Genomic DNA, 21,961 nt, shown 5'->3' on the forward strand with positions numbered 1-21,961 from the left:
CATTTGTTGTGCACCCCCCAATGAACACTGGGATTTTATCGTACATTAAAGTGTCAGAGTCAGAATTTGAATCAGTTACGCTGACATGACCAACTACTTTGCAGATTCAATTAGACTGGGTCAGTCATATTTCATCTCTGGAACCAAAATCTAAGAAAAGCTGTGATTTGATCTGATATGTTGTATATTTCTTTATTCACATATTTTTGTATGCTTCTAAATTGTTTGTACTTACGCTATTTTAATGTATCACCCATGCAGCAGGTCAATGCATTGCTTGTTGTACATTCTTGTTGTACAACAAAGGGCTGGGAATGTGAGAGGGCGAGCAAGCTAGCTATCTGTACACATGTATCTGTACTGTATGCAACATGTATGTAACATGCATTTTGTTGTATTTGTGTGTATAGGACCAGGACCACCTCGAAAATGAGATGCTATTCACTGGTAGAAATAAACACACCATTGGGTAGGTTTAAGTGATTTATTGACAGTGAAGTAATGGAGGGATGCAGGAGGGATGAATGAATACGGATGTGTAGGTTCCGGGGGGGTCGCCGACCCTGAGTCTTTGGGGAGGTGGTCGAATGGCACTCGTCGTGTGGCGTTCGTCGTAAGGCGTTCGTCTTACGGTGCGCATGGACGATATCCCCCGCAAGAACCTGAGAAGGAGAGGAGAGAGTTTTGTTTAATAGGTGGTGAAGGGGTGGGGGTGGGTTGCGAGAAGCCTGTAGGAAGGCGGCTAGTGTGCGACGCAGCGACGCGGGCGAAACATGGAGGATTCTGGGTGGTACTGGGCAGGTATAAATAGGGACAGGTAGATTGACGTGGGGGGCGGAGAGTGGCCTGAAGGGCAGGGCCAAGGTGCGTTTCTCCTCCCCCTGAACATCTGTTGTTCCAACTCCATTTCACTGGTAGAAATAAACACACCATTGGGTAGGTTTAAGTGATTTATTGACAGTGAAGTAATGGAGGGATGCAGGAGGGATGAATGAATACGGATGTGTAGGTTCCGGGGGGGTCGCCGACCCTGAGTCTTTGGGGAGGTGGTCGAATGGCACTCGTCGTGTGGCGTTCGTCGTAAGGCGTTCGTCTTACGGTGCGCATGGACGATATCCCCAAAAGGAACAACGGGGAGCGACTACTAATTAGGGGAAGGGCTGTTCTAAGGCAGAGGAGGTTCGTACGGGTGGGACTGGTAGGCTTGGGAAGCCCATCTGCCAAGCAGGTGGACGGCGTGGTCCTGGGGGCCTCGGCTGGCGGCGGTGGATGCGGCGCCGATGTGGAAGGAGTGGCGTGGAAGTTGTCTGCGGGAAGTTGTCTGCGGGAGTCGCTAGGGTGTTGGGGATTTGACCGTGTGCGATGGGAACCGAGCTGCGAGGCAGTGGTTCCGGTTGCGTGGGCGAAAAGAGGTCTGGGGGTCGTGGCAGCGTCTGGTGCGGACGTTGTTAACCGGGGTTCCGAGGACTGACGGGGAGCAAGCTCTGGTCGTGGAGGCATGAGGAGTGGAGTGGCCGTGGCTAGGAAAGTGGCTAGTGAAGGCCGAAGGCGTGGCGAGGTCTAGGGAAGGGAGAGTTGTAGGGGCGGAGGAGCGAAGTGGCCGTGCCTAGTGAAAGTGGCTAGTGAAGGCGGAGGGTGTGGCGAAGTCTAGGGAAGGGAGAGTTGTAGGGGCGGAGGAGTGAAGTGGCCGTGGCTAGCGGAAGTGGCTAGTGAAGGCGGAGGGCGTGGCGAGGTCTGGGGAAGGGAGAGTTGAGGGGGGCGGACGGTCCGAGCCGACCACGTAGGAGGGTGGAGGGCTGCTACGGAGAAGTGTCGAGAGGGAGTTCCGGGGGAGAATGGTGACCGGAGATTGAGGGTCTGGGGCAGGATACGGGTCTGAGTGAGGAACCCGTGTCTGTGCGTAGTAGGCATTCTAGGACGCCAAAAAAAAAAAACGAGCAAGGTCTAGAACTGGGGGTGGGAGTGAGTCGGGAGGAAGGCGGATCGAGCGTGGGGGAAGTGGTCTAGCTGAAACTCCTGGGGCAGGCACTCTCGGGGCGGGACTAGCTGTGAGAGGAGAGAAGGAGGGGAGACGGGGGAGGGGGTGGATGGGAGGGGGGTAGGAGGGGGCGGAGGGGAATTGGGCGGGGCGGCCACCGGAATAGCTGTGAAGAGAGAGAGGGAGGGGGGGAAGCTGGGGAGAGCCAGCGTAGGGTGGGAGGGGGCCGGGAGGGCGGGCCGGGAGGGGGAGGGGCAGGCGGGCAGAGCCTGAGGGAAGGCGGGCGGCGCCGAGGGAAGGTGGGCGGGGCCTGGGGGCAGGCGGGCAGAACCTGAGGGAAGGCGGGCAGCGCCGAGGGAAGGTGGGCGGGGCCTAAGGGGAGGCGGGCAGAGCCTGAGGGAAGGCGAGCGGCGCCGAGGGAAGGTGGGCGGGGCAGGCTGGCAGAGCCTGAGGAAAAGCGGGCAGAGCCTGGGGGAAGGTGGGCGGGGCCTGGGGGCAGGCGGGCAGAGCCTGAGGGAAAGCGGGCAGCGCCGAGGGAAGGTGGGCGGGGCCTAAGGGGAAGTGGGCTGCCCGACCAGAGTACGGGCTGCCAGACCAGTACGTGCTACGTGGGGAGGGGGATGGGAGAGAACGGAGGGGTGGGGGTGGGGTTAGGGGAGGGGTGAAGGGACGATGGGCGGAGCCATCACCGGATTAGCTGTGAAAGAGAGGGGGGGCGGGGGAGGGGGGGATAGGAGAGAGGGAGGGGGGACGGGGGAGGGGGGGATAGGATAGAGGGAGGGGGGACGGGGATAGGAGAGAGGGAGGGGGGACGGGGAGGGGTGGGGGGGGTTAGGGGGGGGGCGGAAGGGTGTTGGGCGGGGCGGCCGCCGGACTAGCTGTGGAGGGAGAGAAGGAGGGGGGCGGGGGGTTTTAGGAGGGGGCGGAGGGGGGTTGGGTGGGGCGGCCGCCGGACTAGCTGTGGAAGGATAGGAGGGGGACGGGGGAGGCAAGCGGTGCCGTCCGGGGGAAACTGAGCGGGGGGGCGTACGGCGCCGGGAGGAGGGGTCAGGATCAGCATCATCATCATCATCATCATCATCATCATCGTCGTCGTCGTCCTAACCTTGTTCAATGTAGCCGGAATACAAAACACAAAATCAACAACGTGCACTAAATACAGCAATATCGAAAGGTGAAATGTAAAACAGAGTGTGTCCAAGCTGAAAGAACTGGGTGAGGAGGGTGGGAGGGGTAGGATGACGGGAGGGAAGGGAAGGGAGTTGGGTGGAGCCATCGGCGGAGGTGGCGGGGTGGCTGGGGGGGGGGTGAAGGGACGGTGGGCAGAGCCATCACCGGAGGCTGTGAGGAGAGAAGGAGGGGGGACGGGGGCCTGGATGTAAGGCCGGGAGCGTGGCTGTCTGACTGGCGAGAGAGAGAAGGAGGGGGGCGGGGGGGGGGGGGGGGGGTAGGAGGGGTCGGAAAAGACGCTGGGGGGTACCAGCGTAGTGTGAACGCTGGGGAGATCCAGCGTAGGGTGGAGAGGGGCCAGGAAGGGGGGGTAGGCGGGCAGAACCTGGGGACAGGCGGGCAGAACCTGAGGGAAGGCGGGCGGAGCCAGGGGGGGCGAGGCGGGCAGAACCTAGATCAATGCAGCCAACCCGGTGGCGAGGGATGGGGGGGCGGGGGAAGTTTGAGTGGGGAGGGCGAGGCGGGCAGAACCTAGATCGGGGGGGGCGGTGGGGGGTGGAGCGGCCTGCGAGGCGGAGGAGGAAAAGAGGGACAGGATGGACGTGAGGGTGTGGGGGCAGGCGCTGAGGTGGGGGGGTTTGGAGGGGTTTCACTGATTGTGGGGATTGTGCTGGTGGAGGGGGGGAGCTTTGGAGGGTTGCGCTGTTTGCGCTGTTCGGAAGAAATGTGCCATGTGGGGGAGGGGTGGTGGGGAGAAGTGTGGAAGGGAAGGAGTGGAGGGGAGGGAGGAGGTAGGGCTGGAAGAATGGCTGGGGCCTGAGGGAGGCGCGGCTGAGGGCATGACTGGCTGACTGGCTAAATGAAAGGCTGAAAGAATGGCTGGGGCCTGCGTGAGAGGCTGAGAGCGTGAATGGCTGACCGACTGGCTGAATGAAATGGCTGAAAACAATTTAGGCATTTAGCAGACGCTCTTAATCCGGAACAACTTACATTAGGCAGGAACAAGCAAGGGCATACATCACGTATAAAAGCATTTATCATGAAACATGCGTAAGCTAAGAACGTAACTAGAACATAACTATATAAGACACTATACATAGAAACTAGCATATATACAGTACTATGCTATGACTACATGCAAAGCAATTATTGTGCTGTCTACATGACAAGCTATACGTCTGTTGAAAGGAAGGCTGGGGCCTGAAAGGGGCGCTGGGAGCATGGCGGAGGCTGGGGGCGTGACTGGCTGACTGGCTGCATGAAGCTGAAAGAAAGGCTGGGGCCTGAATGGAAGGCTGGGAAGAGGGGGGGCGGGGCCAACGCAGGGGAGTACGTGCCGAGTACGAGCTGGGTACATGCTGAGTACGAGCTGAGTACGAGCTGAGTACGAGCTGAGTACATGCTGAGTACGAGCTGAGTACGAGCTGAGTATATGCTGAGTACGAGCTGAGTATATGCTGAGTACGAGCTGAGTACGAGCTGAGTACATGCTGAGTACGAGCTGAGTACGAGCTGAGTACATGCTGAGTACGAGCTGAGTACGAGCTGAGTATATGCTGAGTACGAGCTGAGTATATGCTGAGTACATGCTGAGTACATGCTGAGTACGAGCTGAGTACGAGCTGAGTATATGCTGAGTACGAGCTGAGTATATGCTGAGTACGAGCTGAGTACGAGCTGAGTACACGCTGAGTACGAGCTGAGTACGAGCTGAGAGAAGGAGGGGGGACGGGGGGGGAGCATGGCTATCTGACGGACAGAAAGGCTGAAGGGAAGGCTGAGGCCTGAACGAAAGACTGCTAACATGCTGTAGACGATGCATCTACAATTGTACAACTGTGCAAGCGGCACATTGTTATGTCCATATCAAAGAAGAAACAAACATAAAGAAGCCTGGCTGCGGGGAATGCATTGTGAAGTGCAAACCAATACTATTAATGAAGGTTGCGTGGAAGCCTATGGCCGCAGGGAGAAACACTATGGAGTGCAATCCGTTAGCTGGCTTTCAGCGACCCCGTGTGGTTTCAGCAAGAACTGCTTCTGGTTGTGGCTGTCACGGAGTGATGACGTGACAGGCTGCGCGTCAGTGAAGCTTCGGGCATGAATGGAAGCCCTGAGCTAGCTGTGGCTTGTGACAGTTGAATGAAACTTAGCTTTGTGAGTTGTTGCGTTGGTGGGGCGGATGGATCGTTCTGCTTGGCTCGAACGGCGTGGCTCTGGAACTGTGGGTGACGTCATCTGATCGGCGGGGGTCCCGTGTCGAGACGGAACGGTGTGCCGGTTTTGAAAGTTGGGGCGGGAGGCGTCTGTCCTTGTATCCCGCAGCAAACGTGTTGGTGAGCCTGGGTGGCGTTGGAAGTACGGAGCCGGTAACGGAGTTGGAAGCCGTGGATGTTGTTGTTGCTGGAGGTGGAAGACGGGGACCCCGTGGCTATATGGCGGCGGGGGTTATGACGGACGAAGGAGGTAGAAAGCTGGTTCCGTGGACGACGGTAAGTGAAATAAGTAGTAGGCTATTAATCAATTTTGCGAGAAGCCTGTAGGAAGGCGGCTAGTGTGCGACGCAGCGACGCGGGCGAAACATGGAGGATTCTGGGTGGTACTGGGCAGGTATAAATAGGGACAGGTAGATTGACGTGGGGGGCGGAGAGTGGCCTGAAGGGCAGGGCCAAGGTGCGTTTCTCCTCCCCCTGAACATCTGTTGTTCCAACTCCATTACATCGCAGGTGCTACACTTTCAATAGATTATTTCAAAACAATTCTGACAAAATATGTCCTGTCATAATTTGATCTCTCTCTACTGTAGGTAAAGACTATACGGTGACATTCTGATCAAAACAGACTGTACTGTGAACATTCATGTACATTCTCCAGTTGTATTTAGGTGTACATGGAATAATGGTTTTTGATTGATTGATTGAAGAATTTATTAACAGTTTGCAGAATTACAGTACATTTCAAGCACAAACTCAATACAAAGGCTGTTAACTGTGAGTGGACGACCCAATTAAGCATTACACTTGTTTCCAATAGGGTCCACCATGTTCAAATCATCAAAACATTTAGAGACGTACAAATAGACACTTCTATAGACAGAACAGGAATTCATCATAAAGGAGGTAAAAAAGGAAAAGAAATATATACAGTGAGGGGAAAAAAAGGGGGGTGGGGGCGGGGGGGATTCAGATTTTACGGGGGCCAGTTTCGAATTGCAGCCATCCGTAGGTGCCCTTTGAGAGCGGTTTTGAAGGAGTCAAGGGATTCGCATGTCTTAATGACAGTTGGTAGGGCGTTCCACATTTTGGTGGCATAGGAGCGAAAAGAATTTAGTCCCTTGTTTGTGCCGAATCTGGGTTGTGGTGAAGATTAACTAGCAATCATTTACCCATAGGGACCCCCTGGAACCCCCCAAGGATCCCTGGGGGTTCCCGAACCCCACACTGAGAACCACTGATCTACACAATAATACAGCAAAGTAAATATACAAAGATATACAGTACACCAAACAGAGACATCCCTCTGAGAGATGGCTCTTCGAATGGTAACCTAGAAGAACCATCAAGAACCTGAATGTGTGTATCCTTCCTTTTAGCATTATTGTATAACTGTACATCTGTACTTTTAGCAAACTGTTTAAAAAGTATTGAATCAAAGCCACCTCTGAAGGGGGAGCAGGAGCCAACTTAGGTTATGAGAACTTTAAATTGAAACAGAGCCATATGTGGAAACAACTCCACGGCCTGTGAAATACGTTGCACGGCATGGGCCAGTTCTTGTAACCGAAAAAAGCCTGTCTTAATACGTTTGACATGTACTAGGTATTTGTATGTTATGTCCTGTATGTCAGCCCTGTTTGTACTGTTTGATGTTCGATGTCTGGGGACTGCAGATGGAAATTAGCATGTTTTGCTAAATCTGGTATATTTACACTGCATTTGTAATGTAATGTTCATTAATGTACATTGTCCCGACTAAATAAACAAATAAAGTAAAGTATATATTTATACATGGTGACAGTGTCCAAGACAGATCTATAACATCTGCACAACATCTTGCACTGGATATCGAATTGAATTAATAGAAATCTGTGTGGTGCGTTCCATGCATTTGGTACGCCAATAATTAAACTCATCCACATTTTAACAAACTACAGCCATTTATTAGCAAACACTCTCCCACTCTGTGTGTAGTGCAGATAAGGTGCAGGCCAAAGGCTTGAACCCCCAGAGAACCCACGATGAAGATATGCAGACCATTCACCATGGCACCAGCTTGTCTATCAGCTACCTGCAGTGGACAGGACTGGATGCTTCTGTCCCATGGTGTGTGTGTGTGTGTGTGTGTGTGTGTGTGTGTGTGTGTGTGTGTGTGTGTGTGTGTGTGTGTGTGTTGGGATTTGTGTGTTAAAACAAAAGGCCTAGATTAGCCAAATCCTGCAAAAGGCTAGGAGAGGAGAGGACAGAGGAGGAGAGGTGTTAAAAATGATACTCTCTGCAGAAACAAGCAGTGTCGTCTCAGACGAGAGTCTCCAAATCCCTGTCTGCACATTCACTCTAATCCACAAAATAAACCTTGTACTATGTAGAACACAAACTCATGGCACAATAATTACGTCCAACTATACTTAATAGGCATTTTGTTAAGAAATGACTATAATAATAATGCTGAGTAATGTTTAATAATAGGCCATGTTTCTGTTGGTTTCAAAATTGTGCAATTATATGAATTTGGAATTGTATAAAGTTGTGCTGTAATTCTACTGTTCCAAAACATATTCTGCACATCTTCAGAAATTAAAAGGTGAATTTCATGTTCTGTCTATAGAAGTGTCTATTTGTACGTCTCTAAATGTTTTGATGATTTGAACATGGTGGACCCTATTGGAAACAAGTGTAATGCTTAATTGGGTCGTCCACTCACAGTTAACAGCCTTTGTATTGAGTTTGTGCTTGAAATGTACTGTAATTCTGCAAACTGTTAATAAATTCTTCAATCAATCAATCAATCAATGAATTGAAAAAGGTGGACCCTAGTTGTAACGTGTAATGCTTTATCATGGTGTCGTCCACAGCAACAGTTGTTGTATTGTATTGAGTTGTGCTTTTGTTTGAAATGTACCCATTCTGGATACTGTTAATACAATTTCCAATCAATCAATATGTTATTCAGGTGCTATTGAATTGATAGACATTTACTATTCACAGTTTGTAGAGTGGGTATAGCCTACAGTTCAAACGAAAGTCAATACAAATACACTGCTACTGAGCACCAGAAAAAAGCACTAAGACTAGTTTACAAATCATGGTCCTCCATTTTCAATTCATCACAACATTAAAAGACTAGTATCTAGTATACTATACCTTGCATCACCAGGCTTTCCACCTCAGTATATTTTAGCTAGTAGGTAAGTAATGACTGACATTTTTAGCTCATTCCATCTTCCTGCTGATATGATGTTTTTTTGTTCATAGTAGGCCTACTGTGTATGTGTATTTGTATCAGTAATAGTATATACGTCATTAAATGAGCATTCAGTGATTTGGTAACAAGATGTGCACATGCACATGCTCTACAGTGGGGGGACGTGCAACAGGCCAACAGCACGTGCACCAAGGCACGTCCCCACTCGATCATGATTGAAGGAAGGCCCCTCTTATCATGATTGGATGAAGGCTGGGCCCTCTATAGCCAAAAACGAAACCTATGGTATTTTGACCCCAGGGGTTAACTGGGGACAGGGAGGAACTCCTTATATGGTCAGCACACTCTATACTAGGGAGGATTATTTAAAAAAAAAAAGCGATATTTGAACCAAGTGAAATCACTGAATATACCATTAAATGTGATGAATTGAGTACAAAGGACCTCAATATAAACAATCCATGGTGCTTTCTTGGGTTATAAATCCTCTTACCAGACCTTGTATTGAACTGTATAGGCCTACATTCCTGTGCTATTTTTTACAAACTGCTAATAAAGCAATCAATCAATCAATCAATCAATCAATCAATCAATCAATGAAAGACCACACAGTTGCTTTTATAATATATATTTAATGTAAACAATGTTGCAGTACCACAACTGCTCTTATGCACAGACAGGCATGTAGGCCTGTATGTGCACAAACACGCACGCACGCACGCACGCACGCACGCACGCACGCACGCACGCACGCACGCACGCGTGCGTGCGCGCGCGCGCACGCACGCACACACACACACACACACACACACACACATCAGTACACACACATACAGAGCACTAATGCTTTTAATGGAGTTTCTATTCTGGTTTCAGGTCACCAGAGAAGGACAGAGACACACATGGACAGCCAGGCGTGACCTTGTCATCTCCTTTCGCTCTGTCTGTCTGTCTGTCTGTCTGTCTGTCTGTCTGTCTGTCTGTCTGCCTGTCTGCCTGTCTGCCTGCCTGCCTGCCTGCCTGCCTGCCTGTCTGTCTGTCACGCACGCACGCACGCACGCACGCACGCACGCACGCACGCACGCACGCACGCACGCACGCACGCACTCTACAACAACAGATATAGCTATAGCGTCAAACATGAACACAGTGGACAAAGAATGTCCCCAAAACACCCATCATCGTCATGTCAAATGTCTATTAAAAGCACAAGGAGATGAATCACAGATGGGGGGCGATGGGGGCCATGGCTGAAGGGAAACAGAAGGGTCACCGGTTCGAGTCCCAGTCCCGGTCTATTGGTCCAAGTGCCGCCCTCTACTCTACACGATTGTCACATATCTCAGCAGGTCACCAATTTCACCGCGACACCGCCATGCTGGAGTGACCGAGTGTGAGTGGCAGAGATTTGGGGTATTGGAATTTGGCTCTAGGGTAGGTACTATTAACCTGACTCCGCCAGATGGGGCAGCAGAGAGTACACTGGGTTCCCCCCTCCTGCTCCCATCGGGGAACTCTCAGGCAGACTTGATGCCCGGCCACAAAACGGCCTGGCCAATCAGCAGCAGCTAGAGGCGGGATAGCTGCTGCTGATTGGCCAGGCCGTTTTGTGGCAAAAAACATGCAGTAATCCTGCTCTCTAAACTGCCTCCCCCTGGTCAGCCGGGGCATCTGATGGAGGGGAAAGGAACTGGTTGGAATAATGTGTTCCTTCCACGTGCTATACGTCCTACCGAGGAATCTCCCTCCATCCAGGTAATAAGAACTCCTCCTCATGCATTGAAGGAAGGATGAGCTCAGTCCAGGGCTCTCCCCAGGTTGGCAGAGTATAGCGTCCAGGAATACAGCTGTTAGGCAATTGGCACCGGGTGAAAAACGGGTAGAATAAAAATGTAAATAAAAAAATCCCACCCGTGTGAAGTGAGGGGCGCTCTTATCATCGTACACCATGCATCATACATTCCAGGCCAATCGGAATTTGTGTCCTCTCCTTCGTCTTCAAATGCTTGTGGTTACGCAAGGTTTGTGTTTACACAAACACTCGAAGCTGGCCATTCATTGTCAACGGCATTCAATGTTTGTGTTAGGACAACGGCTGCGTTTACACAAACCCTCAAAGCTGGACATAGCAGGGGCTAGTAACCCGACTGCGCCAGATGGTGGCAGTAGTAGTAGTAGTAGAACACAGCTATCAGACAAAAATGTTTGGTCAAACCATGTGACTTCCATTGGAAAAGCATTGGGAATTTGGGGGGCGGCCATTAAACACGGACAAGACACAAGACACGTAGCCTGGCTAATAAGCCAGACTCAAATCACACTGTCGTGTGGTATTTGAGTCTGGAGATGCTGTGTATGGATCTTGTTTCCCCGGGGGGGGGGGGGGGGGTTCAAACATTTTCTCTTTGACGCAATTGGTCAGAGCTACTGTCAGTCAAAGGTCTCAAGCATTGAATGTCACTGTACCAAAGCCCGCCCATATTGCATACCGTGTCCCGATTGGCCACACCAGTTCTCTGGTGTAGGAAATGGGCGTACAATTGAGCCTCTCCAGACCGTAATCCGCCGGCAGGCAATTTCTTTTTGCCAACGGCTGATTCGGTCTGGCTTATTAGCCAGGCTACAAGACACGGACAAGACAGGTTTCTTGTAGGTGTGAATGAGGCCATATCAGATGTTTTTTCCCCGCTGGTTCGGGTTCATCATTTCCGCTTGCGAGAGACCAGATTGAGGTACAGTAGGAGGAGGGAACTTGTGAACTCAACATACTGCCGCAATCTGGCAGAGTCAGGTTAGGGGGCTATAGTGCCCCTCAAAAAAAAAGAAAAGGGTCGACTCGTGTTTGCGTTCTCAGACCGGGGTGGTCCTCCGGCTGGCGGCACAGTTTCCAGTCAGAGAGTTATTCACGTCGTTGGGTGTCGCCGCCACAGCGTTATTCACATTGTTGCCGGCGGCGGCCACCATGCCCCCCCCCGCCTTGCCGTTGTCCCTGGGGGGGGCAGGGGCCTGCAGGGGCGTGGTCATGGCGTACAGCATGAAGTCGGGCGTGACGGACAGGCCCCTCTGCAGCGGAGGCGTGACGGACCGGCCGCTGAGCGGAGGCGTGACGCACGTGACGCCCGGCGGCGGAGCCAAGGCGAGGTGGTTCATGTCGACGCTGTCCCGCGGCTGCAGGGAGGCGAGGTGGTGGAAGGAACCGCCTCCTCCTCCTCCTCCTCCTCCGCTGTGGTTGCTACGGTAACTGCACCTAAGATACCATAAGACAACATTGATTGATTGATTGAAAATGTTCATTTCACAGTATGTGCAGAATGGGTATACATTGCAAACGAAAGCAATGCAAAAACTGTTTACTTTGTGGACGAAGCCATGCATTACACTTGTTTACAACAGGGTCCACCATTTTCAATTCATCAGGACATTTAAAGACGTACAAATATGCACTTCTATAAAAAATAAAAAAAAAAGCAGGAAATCGTCATATAAAGGAAGTACAAAAGGGACAAACACGTACAGTATGGGAAGAAAGGGGTGGAAGAAAAACGGGTTGAAGTGACACCAACATATTCCCACCAGACATACTGTAGATTCATCAACGCAACACTGGGAAATATACCTTTTATACTCACCGATACCGATACCAGCATTTGAGGCAGTATCGGCAGCTTTGCCAATACTGGAATATCGGTATCGTAAAGCAACTCTACTCTTCGTAATGCACCTCCTGCTGGCCTTTTCCTGCCGGAAAGAGCGGGAACAGGAAAAGGAGCCCAAAAAGAGCTGGGAAAAACAGGAAACGAGGCCGGGAAAGAGCAGGAAAAAAACAGGAAAGGAGACGAAAAACAGGAAGGAGGGGCAAAAAGAGTGGGAAAAACAGGAAAGGAGATGAAAAACAGGAAGGAGGGCCAAAAAGAGTGGGAAAAACAGGAAAGGAGTCCAAAAACAGCAGGAAAAACAGGAAAGGAGACCAAAAAGAGTGGGAAAAACAGGAAAGGAGACCAAAAACAGCGGGAAAACAGGAAGGAGGGACAAAAAGAGTGGGAAAAACAGGAAAGGAGATGAAAAACAGGAAGGAGGGACAAAAAGAGTGGGAAAAACAGGAAAGGAGTCCAAAAACAGCGGGAAAAACAGGAAAGGAGACCAAAAAGAGTGGGAAAAACAGGAAAGGAGACCAAAAACAGCGGGAAAAACAGGAAAGGAGACCAAAAAGAGTGGGAAAAACAGGAAAGGAGACCAAAAACAGCAGGAAAAACAGGAAAGGAGGCCAAAAACAGCGGGAAAAACAAGAAAGGAGGCCAAAAACAGCGGGAAAAACAAGAAAGGAGGCCAAAAACAGCAGGAAAAACAGGAAAGGAGGCTAAAACAGCGGGAAAAACAGGAAGGAGGCCCAAAAACAGTGGGAAAAACATGAAAGGAAGCCAAAAACAGCAGGAAAAACAGGAAATGAGGCCAAAAACAGAAAGGAGGGCCGAAAACAGCGGGAAAAAAAACAGAAAGGAGACAGGAGATACGGTCATAAAGAGCGGGAAAAACACATGAGATAAGGGGGTAAAGAACACCTCCTGCTGCGGTTGTAGTTGTAGTAGCGGTTGCGGTAGAAGGAGGAGCTTCTCAGGACGGGCGGAGGCTTCCGGATGGAGCAGCGTCCTTTGGTGCGGAGCTGCCGGTGCTTCTCGATGAAGACGTGCACGGCCAGGACGCCCGCCATCTCGGCCAGCACGAAGGACAGCGCTCCGAAGTTGAAGGACCAGCCGTACTCGTGGGTCTTCTTGTTGTCCTGCTGGTTGTCGCCGGACATGGCCGATATGTAGACGATGATGCCGATGATGTTGCTGAGGCCTGGCGGCGGGAACACGAGGCAAAGAGGTGGATTGTGTCACAAACTGTATAGTCTCGCGTTACCAGACTGTTGCCTCCGCAATTTCCAAACGCTTCATCATACAGTCTGGGCCAACAGAAGAGCTGTCATGAGTCAACTATAAAGCGGAAGTGGAGCCTCCTCGCCACTTCCATTTCGTCTTTACAGTCGCGCACATTTATCGTAATATCAATAGAAAACATCTAAGCATATATAGCTTGTTGCTTAGCAGAAAAGGAAATAAAAAATAAGCTCTAAAAGATATTTTAAAATAGAACAAAATAGAACAGTGTGCCCATGGTGACATCCATCAATTTATTGATTAAAAGCTCCTAATAGGCTATATTATTTATGCCCCAAAATCTATAAATCTCACACGATTTAGGCAACCGGCCGGTTCCATGCACCGCACAAGGTGCCCTTTTTTCACTTGAGCACCTGCCCCTCTAAATGTCTGTGCACGCCACTGGCGTGCGTGCGTACGTGCATGCGTGTGCGCGTGCATGCATGCATACCTGCAGAAATGAACAGGATCCCAGCCGTGAGGATGATGTTGTGTCGTCTCTTGTAGAACTCACTGGCAGCGACGCACAGTCCTCCGAGAAACAACAGACACACGCTGAATATGGGAAACAGGCTGGATGCTCTCACTACACCTATAGAGACAGACAGAAACGACAGACAGACATGTTTATGATGGGAAACAGGCTGGATGCTCTCACTACACCTAGAGACAGACAGAAACGACAGACACGTTTATGATGGGAAACAGGCTGGATGCTCTCACTACACCTAGAGACAGACAGAAACGACAGACACGTTTATGATGGGAAACAGGCTGGATGCTCTCACTACACCTAGAGACAGACAGAAACGACAGACACGTTGATGATGGGAAACAGGCTGGATGCTCTCACTACACCTATAGAGACAGACAGAAACGACAGACATGTTTATGGTGGGAAACAGGCTGGATGCTCTCACTACACCTAGAGACAGACAGAAACGACAGACACGTTGACGATGGGAAACAGGCTGGATGCTCTCACTACACCTAGAGACAGACAGAAACGACAGACACATTGACGATGGGAAACAGGCTGGATGCTCTCACTACACCTATAGAGACAGACAGAAACGACAGACATGTTTATGGTGGGAAACAGGCTGGATGCTCTCACTACACCTAGAGACAGACAGAAACGACAGACACGTTGATGATGGGAAACAGGCTGGATGCTCTCACTACACCTAGAGACAGACAGAAACGACAGACACGCTGAATATGGGAAACAGGCTGGATGCTCTCACTACACCTATAGAGACAGACAGAAACGACAGACACGTTGACGATGGGAAACAGGCTGGATGCTCTCACTACACCTATAGAGACAGACAGAAACGACAGACATGTTTATGATGGGAAACAGGCTGGATGCTCTCACTACACCTAGAGACAGACAGAAACGACAGACACGTTGATGATGGGAAACAGGCTGGATGCTCTCACTACACCTAGAGACAGACAGAAACGACAGACACGTTGATGATGGGAAACGACAGACACGTTGATGATATGGGAAACAGGCTGGATGCTCTCACTACACCTAGAGACAGACAGAAACGACAGACACACAGACGATGGGATCTACACCTATAGTTTGTTTCTTTTCTGCCCTGTACAAGCAGTGGTTCCCAAAGTGGGGACCGGGGACCCCCAGGGGTCCTTGAGGGAGTTTCAGGGGGTCCCCAGCAGCTAAATGATAGTTTGGAACCAATTTGTACCCACTCAAGAGTAAACCTTCCATTGATTTTACAATATATATATATATATATATATATAGGCTAAATTGGGGGCCCCATGAGATATAGAAATGCCATTAAATGGGGGGGTCAATAGCCTAATGCATGTCAAACTGGGGGTCCTTGAAATTTAACGGGTCGAGAAACACTGCTAGAGCCGTAAAATCTTCTCTTATGGGGGTCCCTGGCATATCTCTTCAAATGGGGGTTCGCAGGGCTGATTAGTGTCAATTTGGGGGTGTTTACTGCTGTAAAGCACTTTGCGATGACATTGTTATGTCATGAAAGGTATAAACAAAGTGCATTATTTAGAGAGGAGAGGTTTAGTAGTACACACACACACACACACACACACACACACACACACACACACACACACACACACACACACACACACACACACACACACTAGAGAGAGGAGAGGTTTAGTAGCACACACACTAGAGAGAGGAGAGGTTTAGTAGTACACACACACACACACACACACACACACACACACACACACACACACACACACACACACACACACACACACACACACACACACACTAGAGAGAGGAGAGGTTTAGTAGTACACACACACACACACACACACACACACACACACACACACACACACACACACACACACACACACACACACACACACACACACACACACACACACACACACACACACACACACACACACACTAGAGAGAGGAGAGGTTTAGTAGTACACACACACACACACACACACACACACACACACACACACACACACTAGAGAGAGGAGAGGAGATGTAACACATTAACACAATGAGAGTGTCAGTTGGAACCAGTAAATCGGTGTGCCCAGCTATTTGCAGCATCAGAGCCCATTTCAAGGTGACACAGTAAAGGGCGAGGTCGTTTGCACTGGCCATATATGGAGCGTGTCTTGAGTGTACAGGGTTTGATGAGGTCAGATCAACCTAAGGAATGTCAGAACAGGTCAGCTCCATATTATGGAGATCTAAGGGTGGCAGCGGGGGCAGTGTCTTGAGTGTACAGGGTTTGATGGAGGGCCCAGGTAGGGCCGGGCCTTGCTTTTCGGGGCCTGTTGTGAACTCTAGTTTTCGCCGGCTCCCGGGCGCGGCTGCACTAATAACTTTGGGGAAGGCCGGCCCGTCTAGAGTTTAAATGGACAGGTATCGGTCAAAAGGGAGACATCGAAGAGGAAGGATGGATGTGGGAAGGATCAACATATGGAATGTCAGAACAGGTTCTGACATATATCCGTATACTAATATTGATGACATCAGGGATCTCCAGCCCTGATGATGTCATAGTGATGTCACGAGACCTGGGCACCATATATGGGGCTTTCCCCATGTATGGTTATTTTGAGTGACGGGAAATGCACGATTGCGACCTTCGGTGGAAAATAGCGTACAAGTACACACATACAGGTTAATTATACTCACATACTAGTACAGATAGCGTACAGTACACACACATACAGGTGTATTTATACTCACGTAGGAGGTACTCGGCGCCGTCCTGTTCATAGTCTGCATCCTCTGGGAAGTGTTCGATGTCTTTACACACGCCTCTGTACGTACCTGTACACGCACGCACGCACGCACGCACGCACGCACGCACGCACGCACGCACGCACGCACGCACGCACGCACGCACGCACGCACGCACGCACGCACGCACGCACGCACGCACGCGCGCGCGCGCGCGCACACACACACACACACACACACACACACACACACACACACACACACACACACACACACACACACACACACACACACACACACACACACACACCAGTACCACACGTGTGTTTTAAGCATATAGCATATACTTTAGCTATTGGAAAATAGCAGATCTACAAGCTCATAGTGTGGCACTGAGTGCCGCGCTACAAGCTTGTAGATCTGCTATTTTTGAAAAATCATGAAAATGTGGTGCAAATCTTTGAAATTTGAATATACTGTATATTCTTTCAGAGGGAGAGTTTTTAACTCATATATTTGCTTCTGGGGGGTCCCCATGGAACTACATATTTTCAGATGGGGGTCGGCGGCCAATTACATATAATTTGTGGGGTTCTTGACATGAACATTTGAGCACCAATGACATAGAAACATAGGTTCATCAGAAAACTGTCATGATTTAGAAGACATTTGTAGAATCTCTCAGTCCTAAATGGGTTAAAGATATATGATTACTTTTAGCGAATATCTTAGTTTTAATTCAGATGAGTCAACGTGTTTTTTTTAAAGGGTAACTGTATAATCGCACGCCTGTGCTGCCTACGGGACTCGCCCTGCAGCCTCGTTCCTGCAGCAACACGGGCGTGCATTAATAATGACGGTAAAAACACACCCCTCTGGTCTAATCCTGCTAAATTCAGCAGTGAAAAGTGCTTTTTCTAAAAGTGCAACATGCAGTGAAAGCAAACACACAGTAACGTGTGTGTGTGTGTGTGTGTGTGTGTGTGTGTGTGTGTGTGTGTGTGTGTGTGCGTGCGTGCGTGCGTGCGTGCGTGCGTGCGTGCGTGCGTGCGTGCGTGCGTGCGTGCGTGCGTGCGTGCGTGCGTGCGTGCGTGCGTGCGTGCGTGCGTGCGTGCGTGCGACGATCAATAGTCCTCGGCACTGAACTTGTTTAACGATGTGGGACAGGCTATTGATAAACCACACCCCCTGCCAGCCAATCAGCTCCACCCATTGATCCGTTAGGTATCGATGCTGCCGTGGCCTCATGTTGCCATGGTTACCATCACCACAAAACCTACATGGAGATACTAACCATAAGCACACTCTTCATCTGCGTCCGTGCGTGCGTCCGTCCGTCCGTGCGCGCGTGTGTGCGTGAGTGCGTGTGTGTGTGTGTGCGTGCGTGCGTGCGCCAAGTATAACTCTTGACCGCTTGACTTCAAACTTGCCACGTGTGGTCACTAATGACCCAGGTGTCAGCAACCTGGGTCATCGGCAGAAACCGAGCGCTCGAGCGCTGTTCATGCAGCCTGAACTGAGACAAGCTGGAGTTGGAAATACATTGTTTTCAACGAGGTCGGCGCAAATAAGAGCTATTTTAAGCATGTGTGCAACATGAACTGTTTTAAAGTATTGTACAGTAACAACTAAAGTCTCCTTAATGTTTATGTTGTACTATTACTACAAAACAATCTCAAATAAAGGGATTTAAGATCATTAAAGCTGGGCTGTTGCCGCCTGGGTCCAATGCATTTCTGCCTATACTTCCGTTCCAGGACTTGTCCCAGTTGGTTGTCCCCATTCTCAATAGAAGTCTATGTAGGAGAGCCGCCATTGGACTGAAGCCCCATGAAGTGAACACAGTTTGCGTAACTCTGTCTATATCTAAGGCTCTGGGTCACACCAATGACCCGGGTGTGAGGTTATCAATGGTTGACCAGAACAAAAGAAAAACAATTGTTAGTAGGAGACTCAAGGGGGCCTGATTATGAATCCCACCAATGTTCAAGGATAGACCCGCCTTACCATGTGTCTGATTGGCTCCCGAGCAGGCATAGTTTTACTGAGGTCATAGCGTTATGGTTAGGGTTAGGTATAAGTTTAGGATTAGGCATAGTTTTACTGAGGTTAGGGTTAAGCATACCGGTAATTTTTGAATATTGAGGTTAGGTTTAGGATTAGGGTTAGGTTTAAGCATAGTTGCAAAAAAGGGGCACACAAATATGCAGAGAGAATAACGTCCTACTTCCGGGCATATGAAATGGAGGTAAGGTCACCGACGTCATTTTCGCTATCAAGCAACTCCAGACGGCAGATTCGTCGCACCACGGGAGCCAAACTGCACCCGGAAGTTCGGCAGAATGCACTTAGAGCTCAGTGACCAGCTCATGAACAAACACTATTTCTGAATGACTGAGATCTTTTGTAAAGTAATCACTTCTGGAAAATAACAGAAGACATGTAACACATTATTGTCTGCTGTGTTGCTTTTCGATGTGTACACTGTGAAATTTCATCGAGGTATCTAAAGAGCAAAAAGTACGTTTCTGAACGTGTCAAGTATCGCGAGACTGTCCACCGTTTCCCGTCTGGCAGTCAAATCTCGCGATACCCCCGGAAACAGAAATGATACCTGCTGCTGTTTAAATCCTCAAATAAAATGATGTACTGTGCACTGAAAAGCAAGTGATTAGAAAACAACCTGTGATATGTCTTCTATTTTATTCCTTAACCGATTATATGACACGGGTCTCCAATGGTTCATATATAATGTTTGTTATGAGCTGGTCCAGCTCGCTCCATTCACTGCTTTGTATTAATGAAACTTCCGGTGCGAGATTCGGCTCCCATGAAAGTGTCATGGCGCAGCACAGTCACGTGACCGCATGACACTTCCTTCTGTAATCTTCCTTGCTTCCGGGCCCCTTTCCCTATACTTCCTTCACAGGTGTTACCGATGATACTAATTAAGGCTCTGTTCCATTTAGTGTGCAGTGGTTCTCAAACCATTTCAATTTCAAGGACCCCCATAACTCTCACCAAGGAGTAGGCCCTCACCAGGTCCACTTCCTGCTCTCACCAGGTCCACCAGATTCCCAGCACCAGCCACTTCATTCGGGAGTGGTGGTGCGGCTTGAATGGCCCTCCTAAAGGTCTCACCGAGGGTTTTTTGGGCTTCCTCCTCACGGCGGACACAGGCTGGGGGCGCTAGCCCACACTGCTCACCCGGGTGCCGTCTATACATTCAGGCTGCCACCTGTCTCTCGGGTGGTCACCAGACTATTCCCGGGTTGTCACACAGTCTATTCCTATTAGTCACTATAAAGTCACCAAATACATAATGGGCCTTGATATGAAAAGGGTTGAAAACCACTGACCCATATCGAACAGGTATGGTACATACTGCACTGCCACCACAGTCAGTGTGGAATGCCCTGACACCATCCCTTAACAAATGTGGTTCACTTGCTTCCTTTGAAACAGCCCTGATGATGGCTATAGTGTTTTCATATTTGTGATATTGAAATTCTGGTGTTATGTTTGAGGGGTGCTAGCCCCTCCTATGCCCAGCTTTGTGTGTCTATGCATGTCTGTGTGTTTGTACCACGGAATGAGATGATTTGATTGGCTGAGCATGCACGGACTGTGATGATGTTTGATCATGATGATGTATGAGGATAAGAGCGCCCCTCACTTCACACGGGTGTGATTTTTTTGATACATAGGACCAAAATGGAAACAAGACCGCAAGGACTTTTTTTGGTGTAATAAGTGTTTGACTCACTATACAACGCGTTGTGAGCTAAGGCTTGTAGATCGGCTATTTTCAGCACGTGTAAAATCAGTCATTACGACCCACAAAATACATTTTAGTCAGCTAAATCAACTGTAGATTAAGTCGACTAAAACTACAACCAGGTGACTAAAGTGTGTCTAAAACTAAATGAAAACTATTCAAGAGACTACTAAAACTAAAATCAAAATGTGCTGTCCAAATCAACACAGTAGCCTACACAGCAGGTTCTATGTAGTTAAATTAACATTGATATTACAATATAAATTGGGGTCTCAGAGATAGAAATGCCATTCAAGGGGCCGACATGAAAAAGTTTGGGAACCCTGCTGCTCCACAGCTCCAGAAGTCACTTTTAACCTACCTTCGGTGCAGCAGGTCCTCCACAGCCCGGAGTGGGTGAGCACCTCCTCGTTCTTGCGGATGGTCTCGTTCTCCAAGTGGTGCTTGGGTCGACACATGCCGCGCGAGTACAGCCAGTAGTCCGTGCCCACGGCGATGGTCATCAGGCTGAAGGCGCAGAAGGCGCCGGCCGTGGTCAGCAGCATCATGGTCCCCTGGTAGCGGCGCACCCTCATGATGCTGCTGCCGGCCGGGGAGGAGGCAGCTCCTCCTGCCGCCGCCGCTGAAGCGCCCTTCTCCGCCTCCTCTCCCTCGTCCCGCCGCCGCCGCCGGTCCCCTGAGCGGGGCTGCTTCTTTATTAAAGCCTTTACAACAATGGCAACACGCTCCTCTTCTCTCTGTTCCTTCTCCTCCGCTTTGAGACGTTTTTTTGGGAAGCGATCCGAAGCAGCAGCTGGCTGCCAAGTCCACACCATCTGAGGAGCGCGGCGGGGTTTACGCACATAATATCCTTCTCCGAAATGGAACTCTGGGTTTGTTGTGGATGTGTGTGTGGATGGATGGAGCGGTGGGTTTAGCCTACCTCTCGCCTCTCCCTCCGTGCGGTGTGTGTGGTGTGTATATGTGTGTGTGTGTGTGTGTGTCAGCAGCCTGTCAGGATCTAGTGGGTCACACACACAGTTCAGTCCATGCGTACTGGCAGTGGGAAGGGAAGGTCTCCATGTCCGCGGATTGCGCGCAATAAAGAAAGACCGCGCGTAAAATTAAATAAAAACTATACAATCAGGGCATAAAATCTGAATGTATAATCGGTAAATTCATTCAGTTTCAGTAGATTGTATAAAAGATGGAATCCGGGGCGAAATAAATCTATTCAGAACATTTTTAGAATAATTTAGAATCCGAGAATGACTTCAAAATATGTAGTGTTGGAATCGGAAACTATAGCTGGTAATTAGTGGTAAACATAACAACGGAGAAGGTAAAGTTGATCTGTTTAAAAGAGATCTGCAGCCGGATGATCCTACCAGGGCTGGTCTAGAGGTCTGTCTGTCTGTCTGTCTGTCTGTCTGTCTGTCTGCTCTATCACACACAACCAAGCGCACGGCGCGCACACCTCT

At 49.8% G+C, this 21,961-nt stretch overlaps 1 protein-coding gene across 1 annotated transcript; it reads right to left on the minus strand.

Moving 5' to 3' along the window:
- Positions 1-1,944: 1,944 nt before the first annotated feature.
- Positions 1,945-21,049, minus strand: LOC306921368 (voltage-dependent calcium channel gamma-3 subunit-like; the record flags this gene model as incomplete). The annotated part of the gene is made up of 7 exons (XM_079498479.1): positions 1,945-2,046; positions 3,459-3,599; positions 11,426-11,816; positions 13,129-13,408; positions 13,943-14,083; positions 16,730-16,813; positions 20,863-21,049. The coding sequence occupies 7 exons, from the start codon at positions 21,047-21,049 to the stop codon at positions 1,945-1,947; spliced, it is 1,326 nt and encodes a 441-aa protein (XP_079354605.1).
- Between the last annotated feature and the right edge of the window lie 912 nt (positions 21,050-21,961).

Source organism: Electrona antarctica (genome assembly GCF_951216825.1).
Source record: "Electrona antarctica genome assembly, chromosome: 4".
NCBI classification, from domain to species: Eukaryota; Metazoa; Chordata; class Actinopteri; order Myctophiformes; family Myctophidae; genus Electrona; species Electrona antarctica.